Source organism: Salmo salar, chromosome 06, assembly GCF_965601325.2.
Source record: "Salmo salar chromosome 06, fSalSal1, whole genome shotgun sequence".
Lineage (NCBI taxonomy): Eukaryota > Metazoa > Chordata > Actinopteri > Salmoniformes > Salmonidae > Salmo > Salmo salar.
Genome location: NC_138296.1, coordinates 59,214,962 through 59,241,728, shown reverse-complemented (window position 1 = coordinate 59,241,728; position 26,767 = coordinate 59,214,962). Strand labels below are relative to the sequence as shown.

The window sequence follows — 26,767 nt, the reverse complement described above, 5'->3', positions numbered from 1 at the left end:
GCAATGATTGGCCTCTTCCTAAAGCTCTGACTTTCTGTCCTGAAGACGTCACTGACGTCATGATTTGACCCAATTTTTTTGGAGTTCCCAGTTGTCTTGAAAGCACTATTAGTTGAGAAACCTGCCTATTTTCCTCAAAAGTACGTAATCTCACGATTCCAAAGGAATATCATGTTACAGGGAACAAGTTAATTATCTTACATCTATGAAAATGTTTTAATGTTGTACTTGTTGTTGACGGAATTCATGCAAATGTTGGGGTTTTGAGCTTGCGCTCAATTCACTCCTTGGAGCAGAGCTCACCTTGTCCCAGAATCACCCAGAACGCACTGCGTGGCCCATTGACGATGCATGGGCAACGTATACAATGACCGTTAATACTATTCCAAAGGGGTTTCCCATCTCCTCAAAAGTATCTCTGGAGGAATGCACTGAGGTATATAGAGAGAAATAGTAATGACATGTTTTTGTAGGCACCAACTCCACCACAGCTAGTTGGACAAAGTCTATGAGGAAAACAGATGCAGTTTTTGGAGGGTTTTTGGATAAACTACAAAAATAAACACAGGCTTAGGATATCTTATACGTGTTGTTCTATGAGATGATCTTCATCAGCTAACGTCATTTTTGTTAATTTTGAAGAATTTATGTAATCATTAAAAAAAATACATAAATCACACAAAGGCTTCATAATTCATAAAGGTCACATTAACTGATTATTATCTCATAGAAGAAAACGTATATGATCTCCTAAACCTGTGTTAACCTCAGACCTTATTTTCGGCGTTAATTCCCAAACCCTATTCTTTCCCTATACATGTTTCCCATAGGGATGGCTGAACGAACCAGAGGTAACTTATTTCCGGGTTTTAGGTGTACAAACTGGCGATCTCTATTGGTGTGACTGGAGGGCGTTGGATCTCCATGGTAGTGCTGACGTCTCCTCTCTTGCTTTAACTGGTTGAGTTCGTTTTGCATGGCCCGGTGCCCCGGATAAATCAGTTCCCTTAAGATCCAATGGAATGGTAGAAAACATACCAACTCCGCTTACCTGGCCATGCAAAACAAATTTGCCCATTGGAGGAAACCCCGTTGCCTCAAAAAGCCCTCCTTCTTTCCCCGCGCTATCGTCCTATTAGTTCTTGTTTTGAACGGTGACGGGTAATTCCGATTCAAAGACGGGTTCTCATAGGGCTATTGTTTTGTTGGACACGCCCTTTGGCCATGTTTGGTTGAAGGCGTAGATTTTTTTCGCCTGCCCGAAGCTCATAGTGTATCTACTTGGAGTGGCTGATCGGAACAACCTAGCGAACTAAAGGTTGGGAAGTATTGCTTCTTCTTTATATCTTGGAAATCGATGTGTAGCTTGGTTACTATATTTAAGGTCAAGTTCGATTGTTCCAATCTTGCAAGGAAATGTAAACTATATATCTATGGTTAGTTAGTTTACGGTGTGTGGTTGCCACTGCTTCAGAAAAATTATTCGGTATCGCGCTATTTACTGCAGCCAGACAGCCATCTAGCTAACGTTCGTTTGTTAGGCAATCAAATTTGGATATTGGGCAAACAACCACACTTGCTTGTAAACGAGATGGCATAAGTTGTAACATTAGGATATAGTAAACTATTGAACAAGTCAAGTGAATTACAACAATTTTACTAGTACACTATAACTGTCTGTCATTAGCTAGTTAGTAGAGTAGTTATGTTACTTTAGCCAGCTAACGTTAGTTAGCAGACTACATCTGCCTGGCTAGCCTCCGCTGCAGATGGTTGGCTAACTTTAACTAACAAATTGGCATCATACGTTTTAAAAAGTATTAAGATTACTGTAGTATTGGGGAAGCGGGAAGGTTACACAATATTGTCTGGCTAGTGTCATTTCACCGAACTGGGTCGCTCACGACCATTTTTTAAAACCCTTTATTTAACTAGGCAAGTCATGACGACCTAGGAACAGTGGGTTAAGTGCCTTGTTCAGACGCAGAACGACATTTGTACCTTGTCGGCTCGGGGATTCGAACTTGCAACCTTTTGGCTACCCTGCCGCCCCGTGACTGGGTTGGCCTGACGCTGAGAGTGAAAGCTGTGTGCAGTAGTCGGAGTCATTTATGTGTCAAGCCAGGACTGTTTCCCAGCTAGCTAATGTTATATTAACAAGTCAACTATTTCATGTATTTGTAAAAGGTGAACTAACCAACCAACTTCATCACTACAAGTTGTGTGCAAGCATCGACCCGTCCTAAACAATCATCTCATTTTCCTCCCCAGGTGTCCCTGTCTGGATAACATACCAGCACCTCCATTCACCTGTCCAACGATTCTAAATATCTATCGTTCTACACGATCTATCCCCACTTCTTTGTCCCATTCCTTCCGCTCTCTTGGGACTCTATTTGCATCTGCGAGCGACAGTTTGAACATCAAATAACACACAAATATGGATAAAACAGAGCTGATTCAGAAAGCCAAACTGGCGGAGCAGGCTGAGCGTTACGACGACATGGCTTCGTCCATGAAGGAGGTAACTGAGAAGGGGGCAGAGCTGTCGTGTGAGGAGAGAAATCTTCTATCGGTTGCCTACAAGAACGTTGTCGGGGCCCGGAGGTCCGCATGGCGGGTCATCTCCGCAATCGAGCAGAAGACAGAGGGCAGCGACAAGAAGCTTCAGATGGTGAAGGAGTACCGGAATAAGGTGGAGACCGAGTTGCGAGACATCTGCAACGATGTATTGGTGAGTTAATGTTTTTCTGACAGCCAGAATGAGTGGGCATGTATGGCTTTGAGAGAACCAAATTTGATTTACCCTGTTCACCTCTGCTGGAAATTGAGGACAAACTGTCTGTGACGACCACAATAAACCATTTGTGGGGGTCAATAAATGTCAATCGTGGTATAAAAAGCTTCTTGATAAATTATTACTGTTTCTGTGAGGCTGAGGAGAGAGAAAGAAGCTGTCCATTTTTTTTTTCCTTTGGAGATGAGATGATTTGGTTGACTGACTGTCATAAAGAGGGAGGATACAATCTCTTTACTAGTAGTGCAAAATAGAGCAGTCCTATAAATCCCTTGTTTGCTGTATTGCATTAGTGGAAACCAAGACTGTTCTACGGCTAGGTCTGCCGGTTTTGACTAGCAGAAGTTACTTTTCGTAGCAGGTTAGAATAATTAACGTGGCAGGTTAAAATGCAAAAGTGGTCTCAGACACGACTCAAACATATACAGTATCTAGCTAAACCTGCCCTGAGAACAGTGTTGGTTTCCACTAATGCAATGCTGCCCCTCATTCATGGACTTTAACATTGCAGTGCTTTTATTGGTGTGATGTTTATCTGAAACTATGCAGAAAGGCTGCACCAATTGATTATCTGAGCCACAGTGGTGCAGTGGAATGACCTCCCCTTTCTGCTGCTGCTCACAATCAATACAGTGCATTCGGAAAGTATTCAGACCCCTTGACCCTTTCCACATTGTTACTTTACAGCCTTATTCTAAAATGGATTCAATTGTTTTTTTCCCCTCATGAATCTCCACAACATTACCCCATAATAACAAAGTAAAAACAGTTTTTAGATATTTTTTACAATTATTCAGACCCTTTACTCTGTACTTTGTTGAAGCACCTTTGGCAGCGATTACAGCCTTGAGTCTTCTTGGGTATGACGCTACAAGGTTGGCACACCTGTATTTGGGGCGTTTCTCCCATTCTTCTCTGTAGATCCCCTCAAGCTCTGTAAGGTTGGATGTGGATCGTCACTGCACAGCTATTTTCAGGTCTCTGCAGAGATGTTCGATTGGTTTCAAGTTCGGGCTCTCGCTGGGTCACTCAAGGACATTCAGAGACTTGTCCCGAAGCCACTCCTGCCTTTTCTTTGCTGCGCTCTTGGGATCGATGTCCTGTTGGGCGAAAGTTCTACTTCCAGTCTGAGGTGTGCCAATCTGATCGCTCTGGAGCAGGTTTTCATCAAGGATATCTCTACTTTGCTCCGTTCATCATTCCCTCGATCCTGACTAGTCTCCCAGTCCCTGCTGCGGTGCCTGGTTTCCTCCAGACGTGACCAATCTTGGTTTCATCAGACCAGAGAAAATTGTTTTTCAAGCGCTATGAGGAAACTGGCTCTCGTGAGGACCGCCACAGGAAAGGAAGACACCGAGTTATCTCTGCTGTAGAGGATACGTTCATTAGAGTTAACTGCGCCTAGCTTGCAGCCTAAATAAATTCCTCAGAGTTTACTGCGTGAATCAGACCTTAATAATTGTTTTTGTTCCAACCGCCGTTTCTTTGTGAGACGCAGAGTAGGTGAGTGGTTGATATCCGCATGTTTGGTTCCCACCGTGAAGCATGGAGGAGGAGGTGTGATGGTGTGGGAGTGCTTTGCGGGAGACACTGTCTGTGATTCCTTTGGGTGCTTTTTGGCAAACTCCAAGCGGGCTGTCGTGCCTACTGAGGAGTGGCTTCAGTCTGGCCACTCTACCATAAAGGCCTGATTGGTGGAGTGCTGCAGAGATGGTTGTCAGTTTGACTGGGCGGCCAGCTCTAGGAAGAGTCTTAGTGGTTCCAAACTTCTTCCATCTAAGAATGATGTAGGCCACTGTGTTCTTTGGGAGCTTTTTGCGTAACCTTCCCAAGATCTGTGCCTCGACACAATCCTGTCTCTAAAAACCTGTTTTGACTTTGTCATTTTCAGGTATTGTGTGGAGATTGAAGATTCCATTTTAGAATAAGGCTGTAATGTAACACAAGGTGGAAAAAGTGAAGGGGTGTGAATACTTTCAGAATGCACGGTATGGTTTGCAGGCACAGGCCCTAAAGGCAGGCAGGACCTCTTTCCTTCCTCTTTTTACATGTCACTGAATAGTTTTATTAGGGTTGTCAATAGAACAGTCATACATTCTGAGTCAAAGGGCATGGCAAATGTCCACATAATAATGGGCTCGACTTGGTAGACTGATGTTTAGTTGGATTGGCTCCTTGAGTTTGATATGCCAGATCAAATGAGGCAAAACAGCAGTATGTGAACTGGGCCTCCAGTGGGGATGTTGGAGCATCTAGACACGATGACACGTTACAATAATACTAAGCAGTTATGGTACTGATAATATTAGCAAGTGACAGCACTTCCATAATCCTGTCACTATGTTTTAAAAATATGTGCCCCCCTCCGACCTACCCTTTTTTTCAATCAAAGGTCCTTTTTTATTTTTGGTTTTGTACAGGAAGGTTTTTACTTGTTCTATACATTTCCTGTTCAACTGAGCTAATTTTAAGCTAACACCTTGATCCCCATGTTATATTGAATGTCTCAGTGGCACTATTTTGGGGATCAACTGTAGCATGAGCTGTCATGGCCTGATCATATGCCCCAACCCAATGAGATGGTGGTGGATCCTGTGGCCTTTGCTGTCCCTCAGTTCTTTGTTATGCAGAATGGCTGTGGCTGCATCTCAAATGGAACACTATTCACCCCATATAGGGCTTTGGTAAAAAGTAGTCAATAGGGTGCTATTTGAGACAGAATCCTAGTGTTGGCTGGAAGTTGCCTGACCTGTTTGCATTGATGTCTTATCTACCGTCACTATGGGAGAGTGTATTCTTACTCCTGCCTGCAGGGCTTAAGTGGGTGTGGCCATGGTGACAGACAGTACCTGTAATCTCTTTTAGATTACATGCCGGTGCCACAGCCCCCTAATGTTCATCCACTTTAAAAGACACGGTTTTAACACCAAGGTGTGTCGATACTATGAGCTAATTTACTTCTAATTCTGCCTGTTCCTGGAGTGGCCAGTTTACCCACTGGAGCATGATCTACTCTTTATGATTGACTCATGTAATCATAGCTGCCCCCCCCCCCCCCCAATATCCATCCGACAGGTAGATATGGATAGAAAAGAACAGAACAGAAGCTCTGCTTTATCTGACCAGGACCCAGTCGTAGAAGAAGATTCATGCAGCACCCTGTGGATGGTGTTTCTGTCAACTGCATTCTTGACATACTCACCTAAAGCGTAAAACAAGACTGAGATTCGCATTAGTAGTGCATGACCTTCCCATTGGCTCACTGTATTCAGCTTGTGTGTGTGTGTGTGTATGGTGTTAGAGATGAAACAGTATGAACATTTCATATCACGGTTATAGTGGCCAAAATTATCACTGTTATCAGTATTATTGCGGTATTGTTAAAATGTGCTGGAAATGTTCAAAAAGTACTGATACACACTGAAATAATTTCACCAAGTTTTAAACATGAAAATAATAACATTAATGTTAAAGATGGCACCATGTGGCCATGAGAGGTACGTTTCCCTAGTGCAGGTTTAAATGAACACAACCTTAAGTAAGCAAATCAAATAAAGAAACAACAAATCAAATTAGCAGCACTCACTTTGTTGTGAGGCACGGCAACCTCCATCAGCCTCAGAAAGCCAGGCCTCTCAACAATTTGAAATGGCATCATCTCCTTTGCAATGAAATATGAAAGGGCTGCAGTGAGGTCTTGAGTATGTTTTGATGTGGGTGCATAAGCAGCCTGTCTTTTAAAAAAAATGCTTGCTGGAGTGTCTGTGTCACAACTGTAGATGAGGGACCAGTAGCATCACTGGGTTTGCCTGCTGCACGCCCACTCTGTAAACAAGGGAATGGCAAATGTACTATTATTATTGGTGTTACATTATATATATATATATATATATATATATATATATATATATATATATACATACATACATACACACACACACACACACACACACACACACACACACACACACACACACACACACACACACACACACACACACACACACACACACACACACACACACACACACACACACAGTCTGTCTTCTGTGTAGCATTTGAGTATATGCAATGGCCCCATGCACAATTTAGATAAATACAAATGAGTCTTAAGAAGACAGTGATAGTAATTGCAATGAGCCCAACAATTGCCATAAATACAGGAGTCGTGTATAGTGTTTCTCCTGTTGGAACACTTTTACAACCAAGTCGACGTCTGCCGGATTTTAAATGAACAAAATATGTTGGTTGGGTGACTAAACTACATAACGTGTTATCGTGTTCAATGGGAGAATAGTCTGCAGACACATACAGCAGCAGAACAACGTGTAGTGTTTTTACAGGCGTAGGTAACACTGAAAGCTTCAGTTTACATTATTGACAAGCTATTAGCAAGTTACAGACAAACCATGCCATTTTCCCCCATTCCGAAGTCCCCACATCATGCATTGAGCTAAAAGTGAATTTACCTTGCATTCGCTATAAAGTAGTGGGTGGTGGTCGTCACGAAGATGACTCAAGAGATTTGAAGTGTTGCCCCCTTTCGCAGCAAATTTTTATTTTTGCCATGTTCTGCAGACAGGGTGACCATCTTCGATTTTTAAGTTTCCCTAAGCACTCTTGTAAAAACCCCAAAATGCGACCACACTTCAGATTTGGTCCTCTTAGAAGGCAGAAAAATCTCCCGAGCTCGGTCACTGCTTTCCGCCATGTTTTCACACGAAGCAAAACCCACATTGCAGCTGTGCCTACGTCAGACTGTTGCTAACTTTGGTTGATGCTGGACAGTATTTACCGGGAGTTTTTCAAACCATGGTAATCAGACACGGTTTTAATGATGATTGAAAAGGCAATACTAATCGTCGGGAGTTTTACTGTGGTTTATCGTGAAACCGGTAACCGTTTCATCGATATATAGTACTACTCTTTATTGTTAACTACACAACCAGCTCAATAACCCTCTGTATATATGCGTCACCATCATGCTTTAAATAGGGCAGAGATGTTTGTGCGAAGCTTAGCTGTATTTTTCAGTTTATCCCTCTGAACAGTGTGGGATGCTTCCCTAATGGCACCCTATTCTCTATATAGGGCACTTCTTTTTTGACCAGGGCTGATAGTGCACTACCTCTGTACAGAGCCCCATGTAGAGAATAGGGTACCATTTGGTACGCAGATCCAGGGCCCCAAAGGAAAGGGGGGAGGATGGGTTCTAAAAGCCTGACTAGTCTACTATAGAACAACCTAATGCACATCCTCAACACTCCCAGAGGAAGAGTTCTATAATGTGGAAATGGACTACCTCACCACTTAAGCCACATTTATTGCAATCTGTCTGGCGTTGTCTCTGTAGTGACAGTTGGGGGTGGGCTTTAACACTCGTTGGTTTCCTGTCAAAAAGGGAACTTGTGTGGCAGTGTCTTCATTCAACAGACTGTGTCTGAGACCTTTGACATATAGCAAGGGAGACACACTAGCCCTGAGCATACAGTACCAGTCAACAGTTTAGACACACCTACTCATTCCAGGTTTAAAAAAAAAAAAAGACAACATTTTTATAAATCAAAATATATTTGAGATTCTTCAAAGTAGCCACCCTTGGCCTTGATGACAGCTTTGCACACTCTTGGCATTCTCTCAACCAGCTTCATGAGGTATTCACCTGGAATGCATTTCAATTAACAGGTGTGCCTTGTTAATTTGTGGAATTTCTTGACTAATGTGTTTGAGGCAATCAGTTATGTTATGAAAAGGTAGGGGTGGTGTACAGAAGATAGCCCTATTTGGTAAAATACCAAGTCCATATTATGGCAAGAACAGCTCAAATAAGCAAAGAGAAACAACAGTCCATCATTACTTTAAGACATGAAGGTCAGTCAATACGGAACATTTCTAGAACTTTGAAAGTTTCTTCAAGTGTAGTTGCAAAAACCATCAAGCGCTATGAGGAAACTGGCTCTCGTGAGGACCGCCACAGGAAAGGAAGACACCGAGTTATCTCTGCTGTAGAGGATACGTTCATTAGAGTTAACTGCGCCTAGCTTGCAGCCTAAATAAATTCCTCAGAGTTTACTGCGTGAATCAGACCTTAATAATTGTTTTTGTTCCAACCGCCGTTTCTTTGTGAGACGCAGAGTAGGTGAGTGGTTGATATCCGCATGTTTGGTTCCCACCGTGAAGCATGGAGGAGGAGGTGTGATGGTGTGGGAGTGCTTTGCGGGAGACACTGTCTGTGATTTATTTAGAATTCAAGGCACACTTAACCAGCATGGCTACCACAGCATTGTGCAGTGATACGCCATCCCATCTGGTTTGCGCTTCGTCCCACTATCATTCTTTTTCCAACAGGACAATGACCCAAAACACACCTCCAGGCTGTGTAAGGGCTATTTGATCAAGAAGGAGAGTGATGGAGTGCTGCATCAGATGACCTGGCCTCCACAATCACCCGACCTCAACCCAATTGAGATGGTTTGGGATGAGTTGGACTGCAGAGTGCAGGAAAAGCAGCCAACAAGCGCTCAGCATATGTGGGAACTCCTTCAAGACTGTTGGAAAAGCATTCCTCATGAAGCTGGTTGAGAGAATGCCAAGAATGTGCAAAGCTGTCATCAAGGCAAAGGGTGGCTACTTGGAAGAATCTCAAATATGAAATATATTTTGATATAACATATTTTTGGTTACTAAATGATTCCATATGTGTTATTTCATAGTTTTGATGTCTTCACTATTATTCTACAATGTAGAAAATAGTAAAAAAATAAAGGGAAAAACCCTTGATTGAGTTGGTGTGTTTGATTTGGTACTGTATGTTGGTCTATACAGTTGTCCTCCATACTCAATTGTGCAGTACACACTTAATTCTAGGTGTTTAGTGATGGAGGAAAGCTCAGTATTGTGTTGCATTTCTTGTGGCTCAGGTTTAGATCTAGCACCCTGGTGGATTAAAGCAGATTACCAGTAATCCAGACGGGTCCGTCATCTGTTCCAGTGTTTCCTAACTCCAGTCCTCCAGTTCCGTCAACAGCACACATTTTTGTTGTAGCCCTGGACAAGCACAGCTGATTCAACTTGTCAACTCCTTATTAAACCCTCAATGAGTTAAATTAGGTGAGTTTGTCTGGGGCTACAATAACAATGTGTGCTGTTGGGGGTACTCTAAAACGAGTTGGGAAACGCTGCTCTAGTCTTTACACCCTTTTGATCTGAGCTGTGGTTGGGGGTGTCAGGCTGTTCATCGAAGCGAGCCAAGCTCTCATCCACACAGGCCCTTAACTTAACCTACATACACTGAGTGTACAAAACATTAGGAACACCTGCTCTTTCCATGACGCAGACCGACCAGGTGAATCCGGGAGAAAGCTGTGATCTCTTATCGATGTCACTTCTTAAATCCTCTTCGATCAGTGTAGATGAAGGCGACGAGACGGGTTAAAGAAATATTTTTATGCCTTGAGACGTAATGCGTGCCGTTTGAATGGGATATGGTAGTAGGTGCCAGGTATACCGTATTGTGTCAAGAACTGCTGGGCTTTTCACACTCAACAGTTTCCCGTGTGTATCAAGAATGGTCCGCCACCCAAAAGACACCCAGCCAACTTGGCACAACTGTGGGAAGCATTGGAGTCAACATGGGCCAGCGTCCCTGTGGAATGCCTGACGAATTGAGGCTGTTCTGAGAGGGGGGTGTTCTTAATGTTTGGTATACTCTATATGGCGTGCAGAGCCATGGTCAAGTGGGCAATACTCTCGTCACATGTCTCCACCCTTCATCCTATGTCACCCTTCTATAGCTATACCTGTCAAATAAAGAACAAAAAAATATTCCGTTTAAATAACACATCATCATCCTGCTGTGTCACTTCCTGTGTGCGTGTGTGTATAGGAAGCTGTAACCCTGACAGACACGGATGTTCATTGAGGATGTAGCCTAGTGTTTTGGTGTGGCAGGCTCAACACTGAGGTAGTTTGAACACTGGCTGAGCAGCATCTGTGTGCTCTAATTCTGCACTGGCCATCTGTTAGTGCCCTGCTCTACACAGGGCCCCTCTGGGCTAGTGCCTTCATGCTCCAGCCTCGTATTACGTAATAAGTATGTATTTTATTACATTTTCTAGGTAGTGGGTACACACAGGGACAGTGATGGCTGGTCAAGTTATCACACTTTGGGTACAGTAGGTGATTTTTGTATTGCCTGTGTGTCTGTGCTGTCACGCCAACTCATTGTCATTCCGTGTTTGGTAAAGATGTCAATGGAATTTGACCAAAACAATGACAACGCCACCCATGTCCCCCCCCCCTGTGGGAGATGGATTGAGAATCTCCTCGCCGCCGCCCATCAAATTAGCCTACATTTAGCAATTGTTTGTCTATTTCACACTATGTTGGGGTATAAATCTGAGAATAATGCTTGTATAGATGTTTTATTTTTAAATACATTTTAATTTAACCTTTTATTTAACCTGGCAAGTCAGTTAAGAACAAATTCTTATTTTACAATGTCGGCCTACCCCGGCCATACTCTCCCCTAACCCGGACGACGCTGAGCTAATTGTGCGCCTCCCTATGGGACTTCTGATCACGGCCTGGTTGTCATACCGCTGCGGCGCTCAGGAACCCTCAAAACGATGTCAACCCCAATACATGTTCATGTCATCGTCACCAATCGACTGCGTTAGCCTACACTTAAAAACGGCTTCAGCTACCACCACTGATTTCTATATGCTAGCTTTGCTACCAGCTTATACGAACGGGAGTTACCTTTTATTTGTATTTTTTCTAAACCTGAAAAGGACAACTTCTAAATATTATACAGTGAAAACAGCCAAATATATCCAACTTGGATTTTATTAACCACCTTGTGGGCCTGTTAGAGCACAGAAATCATGACGGATTTGACGAATATCCATTTTGGTAGATTTGTTGAATGGGTGCCAATGACGGTGCCCTTCTGTCCCCCAAGTTCTACGTTTCAATGATCTCTTTACCCACATGCATGGAGTTGGCAAGAGCACAAACAGATCTGGGACCGGGCTGGATTTGTGTAACCTACGGTAAGCTGCTCATGAACCCATACAAACCCGTAAGGATACTGACCTGACCAATGTTTATAATGACTGCGTAATATGCAGCTTCTGGTGCTGTGTTACGCTCAATGGGTTAAATAACGGTTTAAGTCAAAATAAAATGGGACTGGTAGCTTTTTGTTTTTGTCTGTGCTAGTAATACTGTTCATTTGCTCTCGTCACCATGAATAACCGGGGATCTGCCATCTGCTGTGGTCAGATGACCGTTTTAAATGTAGCTAGACTATGGAAAGAATCCAGCTCAGTGGTCACAGTATGGCACTACAGCGTCCAACATTGTCATCCACTTTCACCTTATTTCACATGCTCCTGCTACTTGGTTGTTCAGGTGCATAGGGAGGTCGGTGACTAACACTTGTGGTATAGGGTGAAAGTCAACGTTAGCTATGTGTTGACGACATGGCCGTGCCCAGCGCTCTGTTTGAATGTCTGTGTCCCAAATGGCACCCTATTCCCTTGATAGTGCACCACCCATAGGGCACTGGGCAAAAGTCATGTGCTATATAGAGAATAGGGTGCCATTTGGGACGCATGCTGAATGTCTGAGCACATGTTTGTTGGGAGGCGGTAGGGAGGTGTACAAATTCCTCCCCTCTTTATCTGTGAAGGTTGCTGGGGATGATAGGAAGAGAAAATATTTATTCTGTCCTGATTCCCACCCTCCCTCCAGGGATAAGATCAAACTGGAAGAAATAGTCTACGTCCCAAATGGCCCCCTATTCCCTAAGGTGTGCTCTATTTTTGAGTCCTATAGGCCCTGGTCAAAAGTAGTGCACTTTATAGGAAATAGGGTGTCATTTGGGACACTGCCATGGAGAGGATGGCAGCAGAGAAATGAGAGAATAGAATTGGTGTATAATTCAATAAGTCTTGACCGAGTGGCGCATCTCAGTGCTAGAGGCGTCACTACAGACACCCTAGGCTCTACGGAATCCAGGCTGTATCACAACCGGCCGTGATTGGGAGTCCCATAGGGTTGGGCCGTTGTAGGCCGTCATTGTAAATAAGAATTTGATTTAAACTGACTTGCCTAGTTAAATAAAATTAAAACCCAGCATGTTCACTTGAGGAGTCAGTGAGCTTTCCACAATAACTGTCAGGCCCGATTATGAGGTTTTTATTTTAAAATGTTCAGTTAGAGGTGCTGAATCATGCCATGAGCCTTTGAGGAGAAGGACTTCTGCTTCACTGACCTGCTACTAACACACACACACACACACGTTCAGCGCTGTGGCTGCTTAGGATGGAGTGCCTCTCTAAGGATGTTTGTGGTGACGATTTCACTCGGAGGAAATGGCGGCCGGTTCAGCCTATTTCCTGGGTTTGTTGCGTGGCTTAAGTGTGTGCATGTGTGAGCAAGTGACTTCTCAGAACAAGCCGCGGTTAAGCTGTACAGTTAAACGGATACTTCGGGATTTTAGAAATGAGGCCCTCTATCTACTTCCCAGAGTCAGATGAACTCATGAATACCATTTTTATGTCTCTGTGTGCCATTTGAAGGAAGTTGCTAACTAGCGCTAGCAATTGCGCTACCGCTAGTTAGCAGCTTCCTTCCAACTGCATGCTGACTTCCTTCAAACTGCAAGATATCCACGAGTTCATCTGACTCTGATAAAGGGCCTCATTCCAAAAATCCCAAAGTATCTCCCCTCTGTCTGTGCATATCTACAGCAGTAGTATGTTGTCATTGGACACTCACTGTGAACTGTTGGTAGTGAGGGTGGGTGGCAGGTAGCCTAGTGGTTAAAACGTTGGGCCAGTAACTGAAAGGTCGCTGGTTCAAATATCCGAGCTGACAAGGTGAAAAATCTGTCTGGTGTATGTGACAATAAAACACTTTACCTGTACGTCAGTACTGTGGGGCAGGTGTAGTTGCCTGTACGTCAGTGCTGTGGGGCAGGTGTAGTTGCCTGTACGTGTGGCGGTCATTACATTTTGTCAGCCGGTAACTGTCATGCAAATAACTGCCGGTCTCACAGTAATTTAACGTTAATTAACAAACACATTTAGCATCCCCTGGCTTCCACGCATAGCCTACGAGCCACTGATGTAGACCTCTGGAACATCCACATTTTTAAAAAGTATTTTACATTTGTTTAATATAGCTTACACCATAACAATTAATCCATTATTTATTTTAGTCAGGTATGAAGAAAATGTAGCCTATTTCAGAAGAACAGAATAGCATATTTTATGCCATCCTTATGTTAGGCCCTGATCTGGCTATGCCATATGTCTGTGGGTTACACTAGTCCATTTAGCAGACAAGATTTGCCTGTAATTCCCGTGGCGTTATTTGATATTAATATAGTTGAAGTCGGAAGTTTACATACACTTAGGTTGGAGTCGTTAAAACTCATTTTTCAACCACTCCACAATTTTCTTGTTAACAAACTATAGTTTTGGCAAGTCGGTTAGGACATTGTGCATGACACAAGTAATTTTTCCAACAATTGTTTACAGACAGATTCTTTCACTTATAATTCACTGTATCACAATTCCAGTGGGTCAGAAGTTTGCATACACTAAGTTGGCTGTGCCTTTTAAACAGCTTGGAAAATTCCAGAAAATGATGTCATGGCTTTAGAAGCTTCTGATAGGCTAATTGACATAATTTGAGTCAATTGGAGGTGTACCTGTGGATGTATTTCAAGTCCTACCTTCAAACTCAGTGCCTCTTTGCTTGACATCATGGGGAAATCAAAAGAAATCAGAAAAACAATTTGGTTCATCCTTGGGAGCAATTTCCAAATGCCTGAAGGTACCACGTTCATCAGTACAAACAATAGTATGCAATGGGACCACGCAGCCATCATACCGCTCAGGAAGGAGACTGGTTCTGTCTCCTAGAGATGAACGTACTTTGGTACGAAAAGTGCTAATCAATTCCAGAACAACAGCAAAGGACTTTGTGAAGATGCTGGAGGAAACAGCTACAGAAGTATCTATATCCACAGTAAAACGAGTCCTATATCGACATAACCTGAAAGGCCGCTCAGCAAGGAAGAAGCCACTGCTCCAAAACCGCCATAAAAAGCCAGACTACGGTTTGCAACTGCACATGGGGACAAAGATTGTAGTTTTTGGAGAAATGTCCTCTCGTCTGATGAAACAAAAATAGAAATGTTTGGCCATAATGACCATCGTTATGTTTGGAGGAAAAAGGGGGAGGCTTGCAAGCCGAAGAACACCATCCCAACCGTGAAGCACGGGGGTAGCAGCATCATGTTGTGGGGGTGCTTTGCTGCAGGAGGGACCGGTGCACTTCACAAAATAGATGGCATCATGAGGGAGGAAAGTTATGTGGATATATTGAATCAACATCTCAGTCAGGAAGTTAAAGCTTGGTCGCAATGGGTCTTCCTAATGGACAATGACCCCAAGCGTACTTCCAAAGTTGTGGCAAAATGGCTTAAGGACAACAAAGTCAAGGTATTGGAGTGGCCATCACAAAGCCCTGACCTCAATCCCATAGAAAATGTGTGGGCAGAACTGAAAGAGCGTGTGCGAGCAAAGAGGCCTACAAACCTGAATCAGTTACACCAGTTCTGTCCAGGAGGAATGGGCCAAAATTCACCCAACTTATTGTGGGATGCTTGTGGAAGGCTACCTAAAACATTTGACCCAATTTAAACAATTTAAAGGCAATGCTACTAAATACTAATTGAGTATGTAAACTTCTGACCCACTTGGAATGTGATGAAAGAAATAAAAGCTGAAATGAATAATTCTCTCTACTATTATTCTGACATTTCACATTTTTAAAATAGTGGTGATCCTAACTGACCTAAAACAGGGAATTTTTACTTGGATAAAATGTCAGGAATTGTGAAAAACTGAGTTTAAATGTATTTGGCTAAGGTGTATGTAAACTTCCGACTTCAACTGTATATAGTAAAAATAATACAATTGAAGATAACTGAATAAAATGGAAAGGATATTTTTCCCTAACAATTTCTGAGGGTGTGGCTTTTCTGTGTTGAGTGGTTAAGTGATCATTTGAACAGGCTCTCCTTTAATTTAGTTATTTTTCAACTTTAGTTGTGATACAAATCTTCAAATGTATTAGCAAAATACAAAAATAGCCTGCATGATGTGACTGATGATGATTTGAAAAAAAGTTGCATATGAAAGGCATGCGCGCTGCTCTTTCTTGCGCAGGCTGCGCACACCACCAGTCTCTCATTCACAATTTTAAAAAGCACTTGATAATATTCTCACCCATCAGAATATTCTCAATTTAATCTGGTCTTTACATGTTGCCTACTAATATACAGTACCAATCAGAAGTTTGGATACACCTACTCATTCCATGGCTATTTTTTCTCTTTTCTACATTGTAGAATACTAGTGACTGTGAAAACTATGAAATAACACATATGGAATCATGTAGTAACCAAAAAAGTGTTAAACAAATTGAAATATATTTTATATTTGAGATTCATCCGTAGGGCTGACAGATGGTGACGCGGGATTCATCACTCCAGAGAATGCCTTTCCACTGCTCCAGAGTCCAATGGCAGTGAGCTTTACACCACTCCAGCCGACACTTGGCATTGCGCATGGTGATCTTAGGCTTGTTTGCGGCTGCTTGGCCATTGAAAACCATTTCATGAAGCTCCTGACGAACAGTTCTTGTGCTGACGTTGCTTCCAGAGGCAGTTTGGAACAACGTAGTGAGTATTGCAACCGAGGACAGGCGATTTAAAAAAAATTGTATTTTATTTAAAAAAAATTAAATGCATAAAAAAATACAAATAATGCGCTTCAGCACTCGGCGGTCACGTTCTGTGAGCTTGTGTGGCCTACCACTTCACGGCTGAGCCATTGTTCATCCTAGATGTTTCCACTTCACAATAACAGCACTTACAGTTGACCGGTGCAGCTCTAGCAGGGCAGAAATGTGACAAACTGACTTGTTGGAAAGGTGGCATCCTATGACTGTGCCATGTTGAAAGTCAGAGGTCTTCGGTAAGGCCATTCTACTGCCAATGTTCGTAAATGGAGATTGTGTGTGTTAGGCCTATATGTTTTGTATAGTATATGGGCTAGGCTACTTAATGCATGTGACTATGATTAGGAAAAGTTGCACACAAAAAAATGCATATGCTGTTTCTTGCCTTAGACTGCACACGCTGGGCATCAAGTGATGATATTCTCACCCATCAGACTATTCTCAATATAATCTTGTCTTTACATATACTAAATAAGGTGTGAAATTAGTTGTGATTTATCATGCACCTGTCGGAACAGGGACAGTGGGGGGAAAAAAGACATCTGTATGCACTTGAATAGCGAATGGAGGACCCTTTTCTCCCGGTTCGTTTAATGCCAGCCCGGTAGAGCGCCGTTTTGGAGAAGCCTAGTTACCGTGACTCAACAGTCACATGGAATTTGACTGTGGTCATGACTCGTGACTGCCGGTGTGGTTGTAGTAGGGTCACCGTAACAGCCCTGCCTGTACGTCAGTGCTGTCCTCTGGCAAGTGTAGTTGTCGGTGCTGTCACCGGGCGTCTCACCCAGGCTGTCAGATTGTCGTCACGCCCATGCCGAGCTGATAATCAGGTATTAGAGAGCCAGCATTAACTGCAGCCTGTAGTTGGTATCACCTTCACTCAAGCCTTGCACTGGGTTATCTCTATGCCTCCGCATCTTTCACTGTGTTTTTCTGGGTTCGCCCACTACACAGATGAAACACAAATGATGTCATTGTAATTCCTCCCTGCCTCCCTCCTTGGGGCTGAACATTGGCCTCACCATGCTGTAGTACTGACCCCCGCAGATGCAGGGAGCGGATAACTGCTTACCACACGTGTAGTCTAGAGCCAGTTTGTGCTGTCATGCCAACTACCTGTCACTCATTGCCATGCCAAACTTGACAATAACAATTATGGAGTAGATGAGCACAAATGTATGTGGGACCAGGCTACCTAACACACGTGGTCTCTAGGTAGGACTCTGTCTACTGCTGTAAGCAGCGTGCCCTTATTAAGAGGAAGTGGGCGATTGTTCGGTTTACACAGGAAGCTGGTTGTGGAGTGCTCATTCTTTCGTACCAGTGTTATGTGCATGTAAATGCCACCACAACCTGTTTGTGGGAGTAACACACAATCTGAGGCAACGGATAAGTCAACAAAGTACAGCTACAATAATTGATAGGTGTTTGTCCCAAATTGCACCCTATTCCCTATATAGTGCGCTAATTTTGACCAATTCTGGGAATCGGGTGCTATTTGGGACTCATTCAATGTTTTTTTTTGTTTTTTATATATATATATAGGCGCGATAACCATGCAGAGTGTTGGTGTGTTGACGACAATGTAACTCCAGAAAATCATGTCCAAGGTTTTATTTAACCCGAGTCATCCTGCACCACTGGCCAAAGGAAGGAGTCCATCACATTTCTTTTATTTCCTTTTTGTAAATTATATTTTCTGTTGCTGAAGAAGCAATCCCTCTCTGGATGCCACAGTATTTTCTTTCTCCTCTTCAAAGCAGATCATATTAATGAAAAATATACTATTTTTCTTGAAGTTACGACTTCTAAGCATTTCTTCCAATTATTTTCTCCAATTTGAATCATTGAACTGTGGCCTGTTGTGGAATCCTGTCTGTGTACAAACTGAGTTGGGACGTGTCCCAAATGGCACCCTGTATAGTGCACAAATTTTGTGTACTATACAAGTGTACTATGTAAGGAATGGGGTGCTATTTGAGACGCAGAAATGCGTCTCAAATAGTTCTTTGCATTAATATTAACTCTCCTGTCGTTTTTTTTTTCCCCCCTCAGGGGCTGCTGAGCAAATATTTGATTGAAAATGCTCCTAATGCGGAGAGCAAAGTGTTCTATTTGAAGATGAAGGGAGACTACTACAGATACCTGGCTGAGGTGGCCTCCGGAGACGACAAGAAGGGTAAGTACTGGTCCTCTGGACTGATCAGTCGCCGTCTACGTACCAAATGGCACCCTATTCCCCATATAGTGCACTGCTTTTGAACATGGACCACGTCCTAAATGGTCAAAAGTGGTGCATTATATAGGGAATAGGCTGTCATTTGGGACTCAGATTCATTCTCTCAGGACAGGGGGGGTTGATAGTTACATATCGCAACATTAGATTGGTCGGAACTAGAAGCACAAGCATTTTGCTACACTCGCATTAACATCTGCTAACCATGTGTATGTGACCAATAAAATTTGATTTGATATTATTTCTGGATGATATTATATCGATATATGACTCCAAGTTTCAATTTGTGAACATTTTCTGTTCCTGCACCAAAACTCCGGTATTTTTTTATTTAACTAGGCAAGCCAGTTAAGAACAAATTCTTATCTGACGGCGTAACCCGTCCCTATGGGACTCCCAATCATGGCCAGTTGTGATACAGCCTGGAATCGAACCAGGGTCTGACGCCTCTAGCACTGAGATGCAGTGCTTTAGACCGCTGCGCCACTTGGGAGCCCAACAGCCTATAGCTTGTTCTCCATCTTCTTTTTAAATAGTGAGCCACATGTTTTCAGCACTTATTTCCCTGACTGATCAAAACTAGTTCTCTCTTCTCCCTCTGCAGCAGACATGTAGTGAGCAATATGTTTGGAACATCAAATCGTAGTATCAATTCGCAATACATATAGAAACGTGAGAATCGCAATGCATATCTTATCAACACCTAAGTATCGTGATAATATCGTATCGTGAGGTCCGTGTCAATTCCCAGCCCTAGCTCCCACTGGTCTCCCTGTCCCTCCCTTTAACTGGAGCCAAGAGTTTACAGTGGATAAAAGACTCAATCATAAACTGCATTGTGGTAGAAAGGATTACATTGGCTTATGAGGTTGTAGTCTGACCATGAAATGATGGTTATGTTGTAGAGCAGACAGTATACCAGGGAGGACAGCAGCGCTTGCGTCCCAAATGGAACCCTATTCTCTTTAGTGCACTAATTTTGACCAAAGCCCTGGACCCTGGTCAACCATAGTGTACTAGATGGGAAATGAACCGGGTGCCATTTGGGATGCTCATCAGTTATCTTTTGTTGATATTGTTTTGTTGTCAGACAGTATGTGTTCATAAGACATTTGGTTTTGTTTTCCTGTTTCCCCTCAAATCATTATAGAGCTTGAAGGTATTTAACAAGCGTTTACTCAAGCATGCATCACCCTCTGGGGGAAAAAAATATAAATACATTCTGTGTGTTTGAGCGCCATCCAGACTTCTAGCTTCAGGGGATTCAAGTTTGTTTGTTTGTTTATTTATTGCAGGCTGAGTTAGTTTGGGCTCTGAACGTGGAGATGGGTATATGAATGTTCCCTCCCCGGGGGTCTCTTCCCTCCCTCCTGCCCCAATTGAAGATGGAGGGGGTTGAAACGGGGAAGGGAGGATGTGTCTCTGTCTGGCACCAGCTACAAATGAACTGTTGAAATGTAGGCCTAGGTCTAGTCAGTTAGTAGCATACCGCTTGCTGGCTTATTTTGGCAGCCACTTCAGGCACTCTGCAATTAGGTCCACATGGATCATATCAGGGGATTATTTGGTACTTTGTTGTTCTTTTTATATAGATCTTTTTTTCTATTTTACCCCCCAATTTTTTGCGATCTTGTCTCATCGCTGCAACTCCCCGACGGGCTCCGGAGAGGCGAAGGTTGAATCATGCGTCCTCCGAAACATGACCTGGCTAACCGCTCTTAACACCCGCCAGCTTAACCTGGAAGCCAGCTGCACCAATGTGTCGGCGGAAACACCTTTCAACTGGCATCCGGGGTCAGCCCGCAGGCACCCGGCTTGCCACAAGGAGTTGCTAGAGCGTGACGAGCCAAGTAAAGCCCCACTGGCCAAACCCTCCCCGAACCCGGACGGTGCTGGGCCAATTGTGCGCCGTCTTATGGGACCCCCGACCACGGCTGGTTGTGGAACAGCCCGGGATATGAACCCGGGACTGTAGTAACGCCTCTAGCACTACTGCATGCAGTGCAGTGGCTTAGACCCCCCCCCCCCCCCCCCCGGTACTTTGTTATTCTTAATGCCACGGCACTATTTGTAGCTTCGGTGCTCAACAAAGGATATTTATAAGCCCATTATCTCATATAAGGCATAGCTCTCAGAAACACTTTCAGATAGGCTGACAATTGTCAGAACAGTGGCCAGGCCAGAGCAGGGAAAGGAAAGTGACTCCATCTGGAGCAGTGATGGATGCCTGGAGACACATGACCTCCTGACCAAAGTCACATTTTACAAAGGTTGTGAAATGAAACCGAGACAATTGGTTTGTCCCAAATAGCGCCTTTATCCCTATGAAGTGTACTACTTTTGAGCCTATGGGCCCTGGTGAAATGTAGTGCGCTATATAAGGAATAGGGTGCCATTTGGGACATAGAGCTCCGACTCTAGAGACGGAGTCTCTATCTTAATTATTCCTTCTTACCCCCCTCCCACAGAGACGATATCCAACTCTCAAGACTCCTACCAGGAGGCGTTTGACATCAGCAAGAAGGAGATGCAGCCCACTCACCCCATCCGCCTGGGCCTGGCCCTCAACTTCTCTGTCTTCTTCTACGAGATCCTCAACTCCCCAGAGAAGGCCTGCTCACTGGCCAAACAGGTCGGGATGATGACACAACACAGAAGCCCACACTGGCGGCGTCCCACTCTGCACCCTGTTCCCTATATAGTGCTTTCTTTTGACCGGGACCCATATGGCTCTGGTCAAAAGAAGTGCACTATATAGGGAATAGGGTGCCATTATGTGGTGCGCACTATACAGGGACAGAGCTGTATTATATGCCTCCTCTCTCTCCACCTTTCATCTCCTTGTTCATATGCATATATCAACCATTTTATTATTTGTGTGTGTGCTCGTAGGCCTTTGATGACGCCATCGCTGAGCTCGACACGCTGAGCGAAGACTCGTACAAAGACAGCACCCTCATCATGCAGCTGCTTAGAGACAACCTCACAGTAAGTACCCTCCTGCCTCTCTCCACGGAGCCACGAGATTGGACACTCCTGCAGCACATCTGCCCCCCCTCCACCTAGCGACATGATTGGACACATCCAATCACCCACACAGGCACTGACTGCAACCCCCTCTAGTGTATGCACATCTTAGTTGAGTGTTTTAATCTCAAGCAGGAGGCAGTGCCATTTGTGAATGGTTAGCTATGATATAGGGGTTTGAAATGATTTGACCTAAGTGGAGCACATGTATAAATACCATTTAGCTTTACTTTTATCCAAAGTGACTTACAATACAGTGAGTGGATACATTTTTAGACTGTGACTTCTGAAATGCTTGTGGTCAGTGCATTGTTAATGGTTTTTTGTCTTGTGTGTTTCAGCTATGGACGTCTGACAATGCAGCAGATGAGCCAGAGACCGGAGAGGAAGGAGAGAACTGAGATGCTCCCCCGTCCTTCCTCGCCAACGAAAAAAAAGAAACACCCCAAAAAATATTTTACACTTCATTCCTTATTGTTCCACTTGAAATTATTCTAGTAATGAACGCCTGTCGTTACCAAGGAGCTGTCAGTGTGTGGGAAATTTTCAATAATTTGTCTTCACCACGACTCATCTTTTTGGTATGAATAAAAGCTAAATTAATTTAAAGTAAATAATATCGCCATTCCTGAGTTTGTGTTTGTCCCGACCTTCCTGATGTGCAGTTTCTGCTGTAGAAAAGTATTTGCTTCACTTTAACATCGTTAACTGTCTGTTCAACATGACAATATAGGGTGTATGTACACTCCCGTACATATTTATTTGGACAGTGATGCTAAAACTTTTAATTTGGCTCTATACTCTAGCATTTTGGATCAAATGTTTTATGAGGCAACAGTACAGACTTTCCTTTTTGGGGGGGGGGGGGGGGTTCATATGTATCCATTTTTCTGTAGAATAAGAATAGAATATGTTTCTGAACACTTCTACATTAAGGTGGACGCTACTACCATGATTACGGATAATCATGAATGAATTGTTAATAATGATGAGTGAGAAAGTTAGAGGGTCAAAGATCATACCCCCAAAAACATTCTAACCTTTCACCATTACCAATAACAGTGGAGGTTAGGATTTTCTTTTGGGTATGATATTTAGGCATCTAACTTTCTCACTCATTATTCATGATTATCTGTAATCATGGTATCATCCACGTTAATGTAGACGTGTTCAGAGACATTCTATTCTTACTTCCAATAAAAGTGACTACAAAATTACGCAATACATTATTTACCATTTCTATTGGGCACAACATAATCTGAAACAACCAAAACAAACTGCAATTGCATCCAACCAATTTGTAGTCCCAAGCTTGGTGGGAATATGGGCCCAAATACTAAACTTGACTACATTTAATACACTATAAGTGAATTTGTCTAAATACTTATGACACCTTAAAGTGGGGGGACTAGATACATAATGTGCTTTCATTTCTAAACAGTGAAAATACCCTCAAATAGACTGCCCAAGTGGCGCAGCATCTCAGTGCTAGAGGCCTCACTACAGACACTGGTTCGATTCCCAGCTGTATCACAACCGGCCGATTGGGAGTCCCATAGGGCGGCGCATAATTGGCCCAGCATCATTAGGGTTTGGCCGGGGTAGGCCGTCTTTGTAAATAAGAATTTGTTCTTAACTGACTTGCCTGGTTGAATAGAAAATGCAATAAAAGGTGACATTCTGTACTGTAGCCTAGTATGAAACATTTGATTTCCAATCCAAAATATTTTATTTCAAATCCAAATTGCTGGAGTGAAGAGACATTAAATGTTTTGCTTCACTGTCTAAATAAATATGTGTGTGTCCAGAAAGATCTGTTTAGTACATTACGAAAGACCATTTGCAAGCGAGCATGGAGCAGCCTGGGCATATGGTGGGGAGGGAAAGACATGTCAAGCTGACCCAAATTTTACAGCTATTCTGGCATGCCTCCACGGTTTGGTCTTCCAAAAAGGTTGCAAGGTAGTTGCATCTGCCAGCACCTGCTGGACCATGTAAACCAACCTGTCATGTTGGGTTTGTCCCAAATGGCACCCTATTCCCTTTATTATGCACTACTTTTGACCAGAGTCCTCGTCAAAAGTAGTGCACTATGAAGGGAATAGGGTGCTATTTGGGATGCAGATTGTATGGTAACTTGAACACTCCTGCCACCTGTATTGTATGAAGCTGCTGAGGTTGTCCAGCCAGTGGTTGCATCCCTATTACCTATATTAGTGCACTACTTTTGGACAAACGTAGTGCACTATATACGTGCTATTTGGGATGCAGACTGTCAGCAGAGCATGTGCTATACATGGGCTCTTGTTACAAGGTCTCTCCCTTTCGAAGGTCACAACACTCCTTCCTAGTTATTATATTATTCAACATTGAGGTGACCATTTGTTACTTTTTAGCATGTCTGACAGTAAAAAGGTGGCACTTTATGAAGACAAAAAAAATAAAAATAGTGAAATGACAAAATAAGTAATGCATGCCCATTTTTCAATGTACACTGGAATGGGAATCAATATTGCACACACAAAGTCCCATTTGTTTTTGCTTAGTACTTTTCATTGCAGGTTTGTGCACATGTTAGAGGGTGTTTGGTTTGTCCAGTGATTGTCTTTAGAGATTCGGACCACTTTTGTGTTTTTGCTAACCATCGACTGTAGTCCCCAAACCCTTTGTGAAAATGTGTAATTGCCTATGGAACATCAATAAAAATGACATTTTATAAACCATTCATTTGTGAGAAGACATGGTTGAATTTATTAAATGTATTTATTAACCTTTTAACACCAGGGGAACCCATTGAGACCAGGGTCTCATTTCCAATGGTGCTCTGATAACAACCGTTCAAGCAATGTGAGCAGGCTGTTTGGTCTAAACTAATTTCGGATAGCATCCGTAGCAGGAGTGCATGATCAACTGTATCGAATGCTTTCCACAGATCAATATGAAGGGCAGTGCAGTGCTGTTTCCTGTCTAGTGCATTAACAATATTAAACAAAAATATAAACGCAACATGTGAAGTGTTGGTCCCATGTTTCATGCGCTGAAATGAAAGATCCCAGAAATGTTCCATATGCACAAAAAGCTTGTTTTGTTTTGTGCACAAATTTGTTTACATTGCTGTTAGTGAGCATTTCTCCTTTGCCAAGATAACCCATCCACTTGAAAGGTGTGGCATATCAAGAAGCTGATTAAACAGCATTATCATTACACAGGTGCACCTAAAAGGCCACTCTAAAATATGCAGTTTTGTCACACAACACAATGCCAAGAGGTGTAGACCTAACAATGAAATGTTTACTTACAAGCCCTTAACCAACAATGCTTTAATAAGTTTTAAGAAAGTAAAAAATATGTCTCAAGTTTTGAGGTAGCGTGCAATTGGCATACTGACTGCAGGAATGTCCACCAGAGCTGTTGCTGAGAATTTAATGTTCATTTCTCTTCCATAAGCCGTTTTAGAGAATTTGGCAGTACGTCCAACCGGCCTCACAACCGCAGACCACGTGTAACCACGCCAGCCCAGGACCTCCACATCCAGCTTCTTCACCTGCAGGATCGTCTGAGACCAGCCACCCGGACAGCTGATGAAACTGAGGAGTATTTCTGTCTGTAGTAAAGCCCTTTTGTGGGGAAAAGCTCATTCTGATTGGCTGGGCCTAGTTCCCCAGCCAAGGTGGGCCTGGGAGGGTGGACCCTGCCCAGTCATGGGAAATTCGTAGATTAGGGCCTAATTCATTTATTTCAATTAACTGATTTCCTTATACTAACTCAGTAAAATCGTTGAAATTGTTGCATGTTGCTTTTATATTTTTGTTCAGTATATTCAATTTATAACTAGAGAAGCAGCCGAGATGGTGCTGTGTCCTTGATCACATGACCTAGGCATCTCAAACCAATGTTGTATTGTTCACAGGATAGGAACACACATTGCACACCATTGCATACCTCCTTTGTCCCACCTCCCACACATGCGGTGACCTCACCCAGTATAACCAGCATGACCAGAGATGCAACCTCTCTTATCATCACTCAGTGCCTGGCCTTACCTCCACTGTACCTGCACTCCACCATACCCCTGTCTGCACATTATGCCCTGAATCTATTCTACCACGCCCAGAAATCTGGTCCTTTTATTCTCTGTCCCCAACGCACCAGACGACCAGTTTTGCTAGCCTTTATCCGTACCCTTATCCTATTCCGCCTCTGTTCCTCGGGTGATGTGGAGGCTAACCCAGGCCCTGCGTGTCCCCAGGCACTCTCATTTGTTGACCTCTGTAATGGAAAAAGCCTTGGTTTTATGCATGTTAACATCAGAAGCCTCCTCCCTAAGTTTGTTTTACTCACTGCTTTAGCACACTCCGCCAACCCAGATGTCCTTGCCGTGTCTGAATCCTGGCTTAAGAAGGCAACCAAAAATGTGGAGATTTCCATACCCAACTACAACATTTTCCGTCAAGATAGAACTGCCAAAGGGGGAGGAGTTGCAATCTACTGCAGAGATAGCTTGCAAAGTTCTGTCATACTTTCCAGGTCTATGCCCAAACAGTTCGAGCTTCTAATTTTTAAAATTCATCTCTCCAGAAATAAGTCTCTCACTGTTGCCGCCTGTTATAGACCCCCTCAGCTCCCAGCTGTGCCTTGGACACCATATGTGAATTGATTGCCCCCCATCTATCTTCAGAGTTCGTTCTGTTAGGTGACCTAAACTGGGATATGCTTAACACCCCAGCAGTCCTACAATCTAAGCTAGATGCCCTCAATCTCACACAAATTATCAAGGAAACCACCAGGTACAACCCTAAATCCGTAAACATGGGCACCCTCATAGATATTATCCTGACCAACTTGCCCTCCAAATACACCTCTGCTGTTTTCATTCAGAATCTCAG

At 43.3% G+C, this 26,767-nt stretch overlaps 1 protein-coding gene across 1 annotated transcript; it reads left to right on the top strand.

The window, feature by feature from the left end:
• The first annotated feature begins 1,290 nt into the window (after window positions 1-1,290).
• ywhaqa (tyrosine 3-monooxygenase/tryptophan 5-monooxygenase activation protein, theta polypeptide a) lies at window positions 1,291-22,492 on the top strand. The gene is given in 6 exon segments (NM_001141343.1): window positions 1,291-1,318; window positions 2,272-2,734; window positions 18,674-18,797; window positions 21,323-21,486; window positions 21,747-21,842; window positions 22,223-22,492. Coding segments are annotated over 5 exon segments (738 nt in total). The 5' UTR covers window positions 1,291-1,318; window positions 2,272-2,440; the 3' UTR covers window positions 22,283-22,492.
• The last annotated feature ends 4,275 nt before the right edge of the window (window positions 22,493-26,767 follow it).